At 35.1% G+C, this 14,571-nt stretch overlaps 2 protein-coding genes across 2 annotated transcripts in view; both read left to right on the top strand.

Moving 5' to 3' along the window:
* The window catches only part of LOC135196115 (uncharacterized abhydrolase domain-containing protein DDB_G0269086-like), a 21,700-nt gene extending 12,550 nt beyond the window's left edge, over positions 1-9,150 (top strand). Inside the window, exons 4-6 of the mRNA XM_064222581.1 lie at positions 1,455-1,536; positions 2,746-2,835; positions 7,281-9,150. Of these exons, the coding sequence (XP_064078651.1) occupies positions 1,455-1,536; positions 2,746-2,835; positions 7,281-7,604 (496 nt within the window). The 3' untranslated portion in view covers positions 7,605-9,150. The remainder of the gene's footprint in view (positions 1-1,454; positions 1,537-2,745; positions 2,836-7,280) is intronic.
* A 4,607-nt stretch (positions 9,151-13,757) lies between these two features.
* Positions 13,758-14,571, top strand: part of LOC135196116 (FAD synthase-like) — a 95,977-nt gene continuing 95,163 nt past the window's right edge. Inside the window, exon 1 of the mRNA XM_064222583.1 lies at positions 13,758-13,879. Within this exon, the coding sequence (XP_064078653.1) occupies positions 13,873-13,879 (7 nt within the window). The 5' untranslated portion in view covers positions 13,758-13,872. The remainder of the gene's footprint in view (positions 13,880-14,571) is intronic.

Genomic DNA, 14,571 nt, shown 5'->3' on the forward strand with positions numbered 1-14,571 from the left:
AAGGTGCCAAAAATGAACTCTTAATCTTCAAAACTAAGCGCGCTGTGATTTTTTGAAAAAATTATTTTTTCCGCTTCCGCGCTCACTCAAAACCGGCTTCGGAATTCGGGGGAGTTTTTTATTTTTACCGCTTCGGCGTTTAAGGGTTAATTAAAGACTAGTAACTGTTAAAAGTGAACATAAGTAGTTGAAGACAAGTTACGAGTGGACATAAGTAGTTAAAATCAAGTTACAAGTGGATATACATAAGTAGTTAAAGACAAGTTAAAAGTGGACATAAGTAGTTGAAGACTAAGTTACGAGTGGACATAAGTAGTTAAAAATCAAGTTATGAGTGGATATAAGTAGTTAAAGACAGGTTAAAAGTGGACATAAGTAGTTGAAGACAAGTTACGAGTGGACATGCGTAGTTAAGAATAAAGTTACGAGTGGATATAAGTAGTTAAAGACAAGTTAAAAGTGGACATAAGTAGTTGAAGACAAGTTACAAGTGGACATAAGTAGTTAAAAATCAAGTTATGAGTGGATATAAGTAGTTAAAGACAAGTTAAAATTGGACACATTTAATCAGAGAATAATTAAAAATGGACATAAGTAGTTAAAAATCAAGTTATGAGTGGATATAAGTAGTTAAAGACAAGTTAAAAGTGGATATAAGTAGTTAAAGACAAGTTAAAATTGGACACATTTAATCAGAGAATAGTTAAAAATGGACATAAGTAGTTAAAGACAAGTTAGAATTGGACATATTTAATTAAAGACAAGTTAAAATTGGACATGTCAAAGTAAAGACAAGTTAAAATTTAACATATTTAATTAAATTCAAGTTAAAAATGGACATATTTAATTAAAGACAAGTTAAAAATGGACATATTTAATTAAAGACAAGTTAAAAGTGGACATATTTAATTAAGGAGAAGTTAATACGGACATATTAATTAAAGACAAGTTATGAGTGGACATAACTAGTTGAAGACAAGTTAAAAGTGTATTTGACGTTTTCCTCTTCCTACAGAGTTGATACAGTATACATCATACAGTGCAGATGCATACAGTACAGAGTATACTGCGCTCTTTTGGTTTTCATTTCAAGAAGATTATAATACAGTGTATTCTGTCTTGTTCACAAACATTTGCAGTATTGTGTAGTCAGTTTTTTTTTTCCAGATTTTCAGTCAGTGCCTCAGTTTCTGGCACCCTATAACATACCAAAATTCCAGCTGCCTGTATTGTCGGATTTTCCAGCAAGATTCCCTCAGGTTTTTCTGTCTGGCCTCAGATCCTAAAAACTACCTAGTCTAGAGGGCTGCAAATTCGTACGTTGATCACACACCCTCCAATCATCAAACACACCAAATTGCAACCCTCTAGCCTCAGTCGTTTTTATTTTATTTAAGGTTAAATCTAATCTTTTTTTTCTCTCACCTCTTCTCACGCTGGTGTTCGTTTTGCAGATCGATTCAGCTGGTGGACTGTGGCAAAGAGCTTGAGAAAAAGAAGTCAGAGGTTGGCGGCTTAGAATCGCAGATTAAAACGGTAGGTATTTACTTTATTTCTGAGGCAGAAATAGAGTAAGTACTCATTCTGTGAATGGTTGCACTGAGGTCTGATTTTAGACCGATGTAGAGTAAGTATTCAGTCTATGAAGGGTTGTCCTGATGTCTGATTTTAGACAGAAATAGAGTAAGTACTCAGTCTATGAATGATTATCATGTTGTCTGATTTTAGACAGAAATAGAGTAAGTACTCAGTCTATGAATGATTATCATGTTGTCTGATTTTAGACAGAAATAAAGTAAGCACTTAGTCTAATGAATGATTATACTGATGTATGATTTTAGACAGAAATAAAGTAAGCACTCAGTCTGATGAATATTTATTCTGATGTCTGATTTTAGACAGAAATAAAGTAAGTACTCAGTCTAATGAGTATTTATTCTGAGGTCTGATTTTAGACAGAAATAAATTAAGTACTCAGTCTAATGAATATTTATTCTGAGGTCTGATTTTACTGAGGTTCTTTTAAAGAAATAAATTAAGTACTCAGTCTAATGAATATTTATTCTGAGGTCTGATTTTAGACAGAAATAAATTAAGTACTCAGTCTAATGAATGATTGTGATTTTAGACAGAAATATAGTAAGTATTCAGTCTAGGAATAATTATCCTGATGTCTGACTTTAGACTTATATAAAGTAAGTACTTTATTGTCCTCTTCGAGGTCATGAATCAGTTCAGATTTGTATCTCCAAACTCTTCCTTTATAAAAAGAATACATAAAATATTGCAGCAAAACAAGGCGTGATCCGACCTCCAGCTAATTCGGGACACGTGCAAGATTTTTTCCCCACTCACGCAGAAGTTGTAAACATTATATTCCTAACTTTTAACGTAAATTGAAACGTGCTAAAATCTGTGGTCAGATAGAGCCCTGTTTCATCAACGAAAAATTAAATTAGATACGCTTTATTTTATTAGAAATCATTTTTCTGTACTGTTTAATATTCATGTTATTTATTTTTTACATTTTTATTCTAATAGATAAATCGTAAACCTCCCATCCTAAAATTCCTGTATCTTTAACTCAACACGAAACACCTTTTTCAGACCTTTTTAGGATCTTCTACAGATCTTTTTTACCCTCCAACACCAACAACAAGCTAGTTTGCAGGCTTACTCCCCAAGTAAGCACAAATGTTCACAACTCATTCTTCACTTTCTAATGTCGGACTTTCCCTCTCACAGCTTTCGGCAGAGAAAGTGAGTCTGACTGGCGAGGTTGACAAAATGAGAGCTGAAGTTGCCAAGAACAGTGACCTATCTGCAAATGTTGAGGTGAGATTAATTATAAGTTTTGGAAAACACCACATAGCCTCTACAAAATGCCAGAATATCTGGGAATAGATTATATTCGCCTGAACCCTTTGTGAGACCTGAGAAATACCAAAACAAACCCTGCAGGTGAAGAACTGCTGGTCTACGTAGTCTTCAGATGGTTTCTAATGACCAGTGTATATGTATGTATTATAAACATGCTATATAAATACACACACATATACATATCTCATTGACAAAGATAGTATCTTACGCTATGTGTTATTCTTGAATACCTCCCTTGGTACTGAACTGGCGCACTGTAGGCAATCCTGAGGGGTGTCTTTAGTGTCCCCTCGGCCCCATATCTGTAGCACATATTTTAGCCTTTCAGATGGATGTTGAGAGAAGAAAGGTTTGAAAGGTGTAACAGGAGAGAAACTGAGAGTAGAAAGGTTTGAAAAATGTAACAGGAAAAGAAACTGAGAGTAGAAAGGTTTGAAAGGTGTAACAGGAGAGAAACTGAGAGTAAAAAGGTTTGAAAGGTGTAACAGGAAGAGAAACTGAAAGTAGAAAAGTTTGAAAGATCTAATAGGCTGAGAAATTGAGAGTGAAAAGGTTTGAAATGTGTAACAGGAAGAGAAACTGAAAGTGGAAAGGTTTGAAAGGTATAACAGGAGGAGAAACTGAGAGTAGGAAGGTTTGAAAGGTGTAACAGGAGGAGAAACTAACAGTAAAAAACGAGACAACATAATAGTAATAAATAATAGATAATGTCAAAGTATATTATGATATATATATATATTATATTATTATATTATAATATATATACTATATATATAAATATATATATATATATATATATATAAGTCATATCACATTACCGTGATTCATATACATATATCAAGCTACAAATGTCCTTTAATATCTAATTCGCTCTTCCTCAGAATTAATATATTTTCATATATGTTTAACCGAAGGAGAATTTATTCAGTGATAATAGAATTGCCGGCCGACGGGCACAAACCATCGACATCTTCAATTCCAGGACTGGCAGTGAAGCCTTAGCCCATCCCGCCACCGCAAGAGGATATAAGTTTATGCCGCCTCCCACCTCAAATACCTGCCGCGCTCAAGTATTTTTAGTTTTGGAGACTGCATCAAACCCACCTCATCCTCGGTAGCGTTGTAGTGCTTTTGCCCGCACGTAACCATTATATAAGTCATTTCACATTACTGTGATTCATATACATATATCGAGCTACAAATGTCCTTTAATATCTAATTCGCTCTACCTCATATATGTTTAACCGAAGGGGAATTTATTCAGCGATAATAGAATTGCCGGCCGACGGGCACGAACCATCGACATCTTCAACCCCACCTCGTTGCTACCGAGGATGAGTTGGGTTTGATGCAGTCTCCAAAACTAAAAATACCTGAGCGCAGCAGGTATTTGAGGTGGGAGGCGGCATAAACTTATATCCTCTTGCAGTGGTGAGGTGGGCTAAGGCTTCACTGCCAGTCCTGGAATTGAAGATGTCGATGGTTCGTGCCGTCAGCCAGCAATTCTATTATCGCTGAATAAATTCCCCTTTGGTTAGACATATATGAAAATATATTAATTCCGAGGTAGAGCGAATTAGATATTAAAGGACATTTGTAGATCGATATATGTATATGAATCACGGTAATGTGATATGACTTATATAATGGCTATGTGCGGGCAAAGGCACTACAACGCTACCGAGGACGAGGTGGGTTTGATGCAGTCTCCAAAACTAAAAATACCTGAGCGTGGCAGGTATTTGAGGTGGGAGGCGGCCTAAACTTATATCCTCTTGTGGTGGCGGGTGGGCTAAGGCTTCACTGCCAGTCCTGGAATTGAAGATGTCGATGGTTCGTGCCCGTCAGCCGGCAATTCTATTATCGCTGAACAAATTCCCCTTCGATTAAATATATATGAAAATATATTAATTCCGAGGTAGAGTGAATTAGATATTAAAGGACTTTTAGCTCGATATATAGATATATTTATATTATATAATATATTATATAATAATAATATATATATTATATATAATATATATCTATATATATACTATATATATATTGTATATTTTTATATATATATATATATATATATATATATATATATATATATACATATATATATATATCATACTCATAATCAATTCAATATACATCTATGTATAATAAATTCCTCTATATATGGTTATCCTATATCCTTCAATCTATCTAACATAAAATCTATATATATTTATATTAATATATATATATAATAATATATATATATATATACATACTATATAAAGATATATAATTATATATATATATATATAATATATATATATATGTATATATATATATATATATATAAGTATTATATATATATATAAAATATATATATATATATATATATATATCTCATATATATATATATAATTATATATATGTGTGTGTGTGTGTGTGTGTGTGTGTGTGTGTGTGTGTGTGTGTGGGTGTGTGTGTATACATGAGAATAACCTGCAAACTTCGACCTAAATACATTTTATTCACATAACTCGTCATATTCAAATATGTAGATGATTTTTTTTATGGCGAAGATAACATCTGCGACTTAATATTTAATATTAATTTATGTTAACGTTACAGAGAAACCATTAAAGCCGTCTCTCTCCTCTCTCTCTCTCGTCTCTCTCTCTCTCTCTCTTAACCTTTCCAGCAACTTGTATTTCAATAACTTATTTATATTTCTATCTATTTATCAAATGACCACCACAATATTCTTTGGAGGGTCGAATTTCAAGTCAGTGGCCCCCCTGAGGTGGGCTTGTTCCATAAGAACAGGGGCCATAAGAACAGGGGTTCATCTTCAGAATCATACTATAATGTCTGTCTGTCTGTCATTCAATCACGGCCAAGCGGCTGGTCAGATGGGCATGAAACTTGGCAGGGTTATGGTGGGGACCCCTAAGATGGTTTGTAATGGGGTTTCATCCAATCTACCCCGCTCCTTTGTAGGGGGTGGGGGTGAGAAGGGATTCCCTGAAACGGAGCTGTTTCTGGCCGTGAAACGAGGCTGGTTATTCCCGTAGACTTGGTTACTTTACGATTTTTCATACATAATTTTTGTACAACTTCCCCAGAGAAAGTCGCAAATATTTCAGCTTGGACACAATAGAAGATGAAAATTATCATCAATATCCGCAAGATTTTTTGAATAACTTAAATCTATCGGAACTGCCAGTGCACAAAATAATGTTGAAGAAGGACTGCCCGGTAATGTTGCTTCGGAATTTCGATCCTGCCAATGGACATAATAAAAAGGAAACTGACAAGTTCCTACTTTCTACTCTTTTTTGGAAGACACAGGATCATAAGAGCATTTATCAGTAGCTATAACGCACTGACATACAAGTTGCGTCTTTGCAGTAACATAATGAAAAGAAAGATACTTTATTATTCGTATCACCGTGCAAAGTAATTGACAAAGAAAACTAACCAATCAAGATCTCTGTTCCGTTAAATGAAAGTCACCGACAAGTGAGAGAGAGAGAGAGAGAGAGAGAGAGAGAGAGAGAGAGAGAGAGAGAGAGAGCCATTTAACGACATTAATGCACTACAATTTTATAATTTTATCTTGCTATCGAAAAATGAGAGAGAAAGAGAGAGGAGATAATTTGTGATTTGAGAGCTAAGTAATCCGATAATCCCATCACCGTCTTCGTTACTTGACTTAAATTGAGAGAGAGAGAGAGAGAGAGAGAGAGAGAGAGAGAGAGAGAGAGAGAGAGAGAATCATTAAAAGAGGGTAAACAATAATGAATACAAACTTCTTTACCCTTCACTTACTTTAAGAGAGAGAGAGAGAGAGAGAGAGAGAGAGAGAGAGAGAGAATATCATTAAAAGACAAACAATGAACCAATGAGAATAAAATTTTCTCTGCGTTCAGTGATCATACCCTTGAATTACAGTTACGAGAGAGAGGAGAGAGAGAGAGAGAGAGAGAGAGAGAGATTATTTTGAGAGAGATAGAGAGAGGATTAGAGAGCGGAGCGAGAGACTATTCATGTAATCGCCCTTATTTTAATACTGCTGAACGAATAGTTCATATAAATTTTTCACTTCTGCACCCGTATTTTATCACCCATCGTAGATGGGTAAGTTTGCTAGCAATAATAATAATAATAATGATAATAATGATAATTAATAATAATAATAATAATAATCATATAATAATAATAATAATAATAATAATAATAATAATAATAATTATAATGAAATTGGTCTTTAGTGGTAGACTTCTTAGGAGGCTAATCTTGAATTGTAAGTCAGTGGTCCCCTGAGTTGGGCTTGTTCCATAAGAACAGGGGTTCATCTTCAGAATAATAATAATAATAATAATAATAATAATAATAATAATAATGTCTCCTCCTTCCAGCAACTCCGCGGGGCCATCGCAGCTGCCAAACAAGAGAGTGAGAGGCTGCAGGCGGACGCCAACGATGCCAAGCAGAAGATCGAGAGACTCGAGGCCGAGAAGGCCTCCCTCCAGGTGACGGTGGGCGACCTGCAGAAGAGGGTCGAAGCCGCTGATATGGCCAAGAACTCTGCAGAGCAGGCTGCCAGGTCAGCGGCTGATGCAGCCGCTAAGGCTGCCGAAGTGGCCAAGATGCATGCAGCCGAGGCTGCAGCCGTTGCTGCTCCCAAGGAAGAGCCTAAGAAGGAAGCAGCAAACGTTCCAGCTGCCGCCCCAGCGGCTTAGTCTAGTTTGATGTCAGCTGGAGTCTTAGCTGTAGTGGTACATCCCTTGGCTGACAAAAGTGTCTTTATATAATGCATTTGATGTCAGCATTCCTTAGTCGTAGTGGTTAATCTTGTATAAAGAAAGTGTCTTTATATAAAGTCTCTGATGTCAGCATTCCTTAGTTGTAGTGGTCCATCTTGTCTAAAGAAAGTATCTTTATATAAAGGCTCTGATGTCATCATCCCTTAATTGTAGTGTTCCATCTTGTCTAAAGAAAGTGTCTTTATATAAAGGCTCTGATGCTAGCATTCATTAGTTGTATTGGTCCATCCTTTGGCTGACAAAAGTGTCTATATATAAAGGCTCTGATGCCAGCATTCCTTAGTTGTAGTGCTCCATCCCTTGGCTGACAAAAGTGTCTTTATATAAAGCATCTGATGTCAGCATTCTATAGTTGTAGTGGTCCATCTTGTCCAAAGAAAGTGTCTTTATAGCATCTGATATCAGCATTCCTCAATTGTAGTAGTCTATCTACTGTCTAAAGAAAGTGTCTTTATATAAAGTCTCTGATGCCAACATCCCTTAGACAATTATCTTGGTCCATCTTGTCCAAAGAAAGTGTCTTTATATAAAGCATCTGATGTCAGCATTCCTTAGTTGTATTAGTCCATCCCTTGTCTAAAGAAAGTGTCTTTATATAAAGGCTCTGATGCCAGCATTCCTTAGTTGTATTGGTCCATCTTGTCTAAAGAAAGTGTCTATATATAAAGCATGTGATATCAGCATCCCTCAATTGTAGTGGTCTATCTGTTGTCTAAAGAAAGTGTCTTTATATAAAGTCTCTGATGTCCAACATCCCTTAGACAATTATCTTGGTCCATCTTGTCTAAAAAAAGTGTCTTTATATAAAGTCTCTGATATCAGCACCCCTTAGTTATTGTGGTCCATCTTGTCTAAAAAAAAAAAGTGTCTTTATGTAAAGTCTCTAATGTCAGCATCCCTTAGTTGTAGTGGTGCATCTGCTGTCTAAAGAAAGTGTCTTTATATAAAGTATCTGATATCATCATTCCTTAATTGTAGTGTTCCACCTTGTCTAAAGAAAGTGTCTTTATATAAAGGCTCTGATGTCAGCATTCCTTAGTTGTATTGGTCCATCCCTTGTCCAAAGAAAGTGTCTTTATTTAAAGGCTCTGATGTCAGCATTCCTTAGTTGTATTGGTCCATCCCTTGTCCAAAGAAAGTGTCTTTATATAAAGGCTCTGATGTCAGCATTCCTTAGTTGTATTGGTCCATCCCTTGTCCAAAGAAAGTGTCTTTATATAAAGGCTCTGATGCCAGCATTCCTTAGTTGTATTGGTCCATCCCTTGGCTGACAAAAGTGTCTTTAAATAAAGCATCTGATATCAGCATCCCCTAGTTGTACGTCCATCTTGTCTAAAGAAAGTGTCTTTATATAAAGTCTCTGATGTCATTTGCCATAAGTCTACCTGAGGATATCGTGTGACTTGAACCTCAAGAGTTCAATTCTCCTTGTATTTAAAAAAAATATATACTTTCGTTTTTATCTTTGTATTTATTTATTGTATAAATTTATTTTCTCTATTCTAACAACTGATTTCTTCTTTCTGTGTTTCCTGTATTCTGGTTTTTCTTCATTCAAATTAATAATAATAATAATAATAATAATAATAATAATAATAATAATAATAATAATAATAATAATAATAATAATAATAATAATAATAATAATAATAATATGTTTTATTAAAAGTAATTGCTGCCTCAGCTGCATTAATTTTATACAGGTTCTTCTCTATTTTTCTAATTATTGCTTTCTCATTGTTGTTTAAACTGGTGAGCAACGCTCCGAAGGTTGACATATCTCAATCAGGTAGAACGATTGGATTTTATTGGTAAAAATTTCAGTTGGGGTAGTCAAATTTTCGGGTATATCCCGTAGAGTTTATTACAGATAGAATTGATGTTAAATTCCATTTCTTTTCTAGAATGAGAAAGCAATAATTAGAAAAATAGAGAAGAACCTGTATAAAATTAATGCAGCTGAGGCAGCAATTACTTTTAATAAAACATGTTTAAAAGAGGTTTACCTCCAGCAATAATAATAATAATTAATAATAATATAATAATAATAATAATAATTTAATAAATAATAAATAATGAATAATAATAATAATAATAATAAAGAAATCTACTTGTAGCTCAGAGATGATAGTGATATATATATATATTATATATATATATATTATAATAATTAATATATATAATATAATTATATATATAATATAATATATAATGTATTATACATATATATATATTAATTATATATTATATATATATAATATATATATATACATATATATATATATATATACATGGCAGATATATATTCACAAACGTATACTCTTAGTCACTGAGTAAAAATATTCATTCTTGATTAAACAGAAGAAAGCCGATTCACGGCTTAGCTTAGGCCTATGTAAGCTACTTCTTATCTTTTTTTCTGAGTAAATGGCTCGTGTTTATATACTCCTCTGTTATTCATATTCGTGTAGACCTATACATACTTAGGAAATGAAACAACTCTGTTTTATCAAGCGGTTTTTCTTTGCAAAGTCACAACCAACACAACCACACTTAGTACTACAGAAAAAGAAGAAGAGGGTGAAGAGGTTTGTTCTTTGAGGGCAAAACAACGGATGTGATTCACGCTTGTTTATTAATTAACAATCCCTGCACTGATTTCAGAACTGCTGCCATTGTTAGTTCTTCATGACAAAATTAAATAAATGAATAATAAATGACTAAATAATGATAATGTGCAAGTAGATTACAAATACAGAAAGGGCTCATCTATACCTTTAGGCCTAGGAATGACTATACTCTGTTTTTTTTCCATCTGTCCACCCGCCTGTGGTGTTTGCGTATGGTAACAATGCGTCCCGGGCTTTAGATAGTCACACTAAGTGTGAGTTTTAGGTAAATAAAAGGATATCTGGGTGTACATTTGCAACTGAAAAAGTGGGGTTTAATAATTTACGTGTGCGCGAATTCACCATTAACATTTCGAAAATAGGATATAGTTATTATTGTTGAATGTAAGCTGAATGTAACTATCTAAAGCCAGTGACGCAGTGTTAACATACGCAAACACCGCAGGCGGATGGACAGATGGAAAAAAACAGAGTATAGGTACTCGGCAGTAACTGTGTCATTTCGTGTGTGTATGTGTGTGTGTATATATATATATATATATATATATATATATATATATATATATATATATATATACCAGCGTTGGACTAAGGATGTCTTGGGAGAATGGGTTAGGGGGGGGGGGTCTGTGGGAGTGGGGGGAGACCTGGGAGTGCTGGTGGACCATTGTAACCAATCTTTGTAACCAAATGTTACTTTATACCCTAAAACTGTGCCATATATACTCCTATACAGGCTGGCAAGGATTAAAACTACATATGAGAGGAAAGGAAATATAATCATTTTCACGAATTCTTACAAAATTAATTCTATATAAGAATGATTCAATTCTACGTGGAGAAAGTATAGGCCAATTGTAACCACCTAACTCGTGCTTTTTCTTTAGTTATTTATGCGGTTTAGCAACAAACCTCCATAATTCTAATGATTCTCTCGTCTATTGCAACTGAAGGTTCTCTCTCATGCATTATTGGGCAGAAATTCTTCCCTGGTATATCATTGTTGGGTAACAATTGAAAAATTGTATGTAAGGCTGGAGCTGACGGCAGAGGACGCATGTGCCATATAAGACAGACTACTACTGTCCCAAAATAAATTTTCTGTACGTCATTAACCCTCAAAGGCAGTCCTACCCCCTGACAGGATCATTGGGAGGGGAAACATGTTGGCACCAGAGACCACATGGTGATGCAGGCTCAGCCACCCAGCTATGTTCAGTGTCCCACTGGGTCTTCTGAAGGAAAGTCATCAGCAGCTGGTCCTCCTCCCAGTCTCAGTGTTATTTGCCCTGTTAGTCCATGAGACGCATGAAATGCTATGCAAGTCTAACTCATTGAGGAGTGGGTCATTTACTGTGGGAACACATCTGCCTCTCTCAACAGAAGAAAATTCCTGCAAGCAGTTACAAAAGCATTCATAAAACCCTGGGGATAACAAAGGCTAAGCACTCCCACCCTACCAATCTCCCCAAGGAATATTATCAATACTGTCCGCGAAATAACTCAGGGTCGTAGTGCAAAGGTGGTAATTGCAGAAAGCCGCTTTACGCCATCCTACTGTCATCATTTCATTACAAAGTGTCACTAAATATAATTTAGGTCTGAAAATCATAGTTGAATGTCAAAGAAAGTTGACAAAGTCATAAAAAAATTGCATAGTGGATATGTTCATTTTTTTTGTAACATAAAAATTACGCTTTTTCACATAGTCTTCCAGAAGTGACCCTCCGGAGCTAGAAGTGTGTGGCACCTACAGAACATGGCCACGGGACAAGAAAAGAACCTTATAAAATACTTTTTTCTTACTTTTATTAGTGGAATAATAATACATTTTTTTCTTAAGTTGTATTAAAAAATAATAATTTTGTTGTGAATTTCTTTGGTCAATTTTACTATTTTTCCTTTTCTGCACAATTACCTAAATTAGTGCTTAAAATGAAAGTAGAGCAGCTGCTCTTTCACTTCATGCCCATAAATATCATTAAAAACGATTACAACTATTTCTTTTGATTTTTCAAAAAAGGAATCTGTCAGACGTATCGAATGCTTTGCAAGGTGCTAAAAAAACGAATGCCTTAAAGGGTTAAAAGAGCGCAATAACAGAGTACCTATACATTAATTTCCGTAACAGACAAAGGGAATATATCCGGTTACGTAACAGACAAAGCGAATACAAACTTTTACGTAATGTACAACTCAAAACTACAATTTTGGCAACCGACTCTGAGTCTTCTTCTTGGATCTTGGCGCCGATTTGTTTTTGCTCAATAACAATTCGAACCTGTGGATATACACCACGTGGTCGTTAAATATACCGAATTGGCATACGATCTTGACTTATACATTCATTATTACTCAAAATAAGCGCCAGTTGATGATTGATTAACGAAGAGATAAATGAGCCACCAATAGGCCTATAACCTCCACCATACGGCGCGAGGTAATGACAGAACACGACTTTGTCAAATGCTTGAATCAAATAACAATGCGCAATGCATGGCAAAGATTCACGAATCCTCCTGATTTCTCATATTTTATGATTACCGTTTTTTACTCTAAACAAACTCATGGTCTCATTCCCTTAAAATAGGGCAGTTTACCCTAAGGTGGAAACCTTGGCAGTACAAAAATTGAAAGAAAATGGTACTACCATTAGATATAAAAATGGTTATACGATTTAAGTTGAACATCTTCTCTTATTATATCCTCACAATCCAATGAGCGTAGGAAGTCAGACTCAGCGCTCAAATGAATAAAATCCATAAGAATTTCTTAATCGTAGGCGACTTTCAATCAAGTTCAACTTGAACAGCGGCGGCTCAAATAGGCCTACTATATTATCAAGTCAATTTCCACGCCAGGGGAAAAATCAAAATGTCAAGCACAATCTGAACTTGGATAAGTTTGTTTATGAAAAAAATCAACTTCAAAAGTCGCTCTAGTTCGTATGCGACATCCAATCAAGTTCAAGTTGGAAAGTGGTTGTTCAGCCCAGTATGGCAGGCGTATGTAGACCTTGATTAGGTCTATACATTCTGATGGCTGCTTCCCCACTGGGGGAAAATACCAAGCAAACTCTCATCGTGGATGAATTTGTCAGAGCAAAAAACACTCATCAAAAAGATTCCCAAAAAATATATAGCGTATCTAAATTCAAATATTTTAAAATCTTTTTCTGTTTCATTTTTTGTCCCTTTTTTGTAGGCGATTTCTATAAAGCTCATTGGTTCTTTGTCAGGAAAATGAAAAGGCTTCAATTTGGATTGACTCGTAAAACGAAGCTCGTCAGGATTATATTCAAACGAGCGCAAAGGGGAGATAGAACGAGCGAGAGGATGGCCGTTACAAGGCGGCACTCTGCAAATACTACTACTTCTAAATCTGAGACATTTTGAATTCATTTGTCATTTCGTTGCTGGTTTTGACAGTTGACGTTTGTCTTCAGAGCGTTGCTTGTACCCCCTCGTCAGAAGAGGCCGGTTCCTCCTGGTCTTAGTGGTCTACCTTTTTTTTAGGACTTCGTACGTTTATCGAGGACAGTCGTCAACTTATCCATGACAGGTTTGAAACATTTGTGCTAGGCTATATAAATTTTATTATATCATACGTATGAGTTGTATATCACTCAATATCTTTCATGTTAAACAACGGGAATTGTATGAGGCTGTAATACATACTATACCCTATCGGTTCCTTCATGGCGAAAAGGGCAGGGCATCGGCGGTGACCGGCGATGCCAAATCATATATTCCCACTCATGTTGTAAGGGATTTGAAGGCAGCATAACATATACAACACAAATGTACTTTATTTCTAATTAATTTTTGCCGATTATTGAAACCCCTCGTGATTTTCTGGCTTTTAACAACAGAAAAACAACACGTTTTTTCTTAAACTTGGCAAAAATATTTTCCATCGCTGCCAGTTCTTCTCTCAGGTGTTAAGCTGACCTTAGGGCATAAAGACATCAAACAGCCGGGACCAAACCCCCTACTGGGAAAGGTAGTCGTCGCTTAATTGTCTTTCATGCTGGGCTGGTACCATTCTTAATGCAAATATTCTTTTCAGTTCCCAAAATTAATTTACTTATATGTATAACGAATTGTTTCTTAAAAGTTTTGTATTTATAACGCGCAGTAATATTATTTATATAATACAGTCTTGTCATTCTTGTCTATTATTATCACTATATGACATTCATGACCCAAATAATCATTTACTTGTTTTGACAAACCCTTATGAAGATATAAGAA

Source organism: Macrobrachium nipponense, chromosome 17 (assembly GCF_015104395.2).
Source record: "Macrobrachium nipponense isolate FS-2020 chromosome 17, ASM1510439v2, whole genome shotgun sequence".
NCBI lineage: Eukaryota > Metazoa > Arthropoda > Malacostraca > Decapoda > Palaemonidae > Macrobrachium > Macrobrachium nipponense.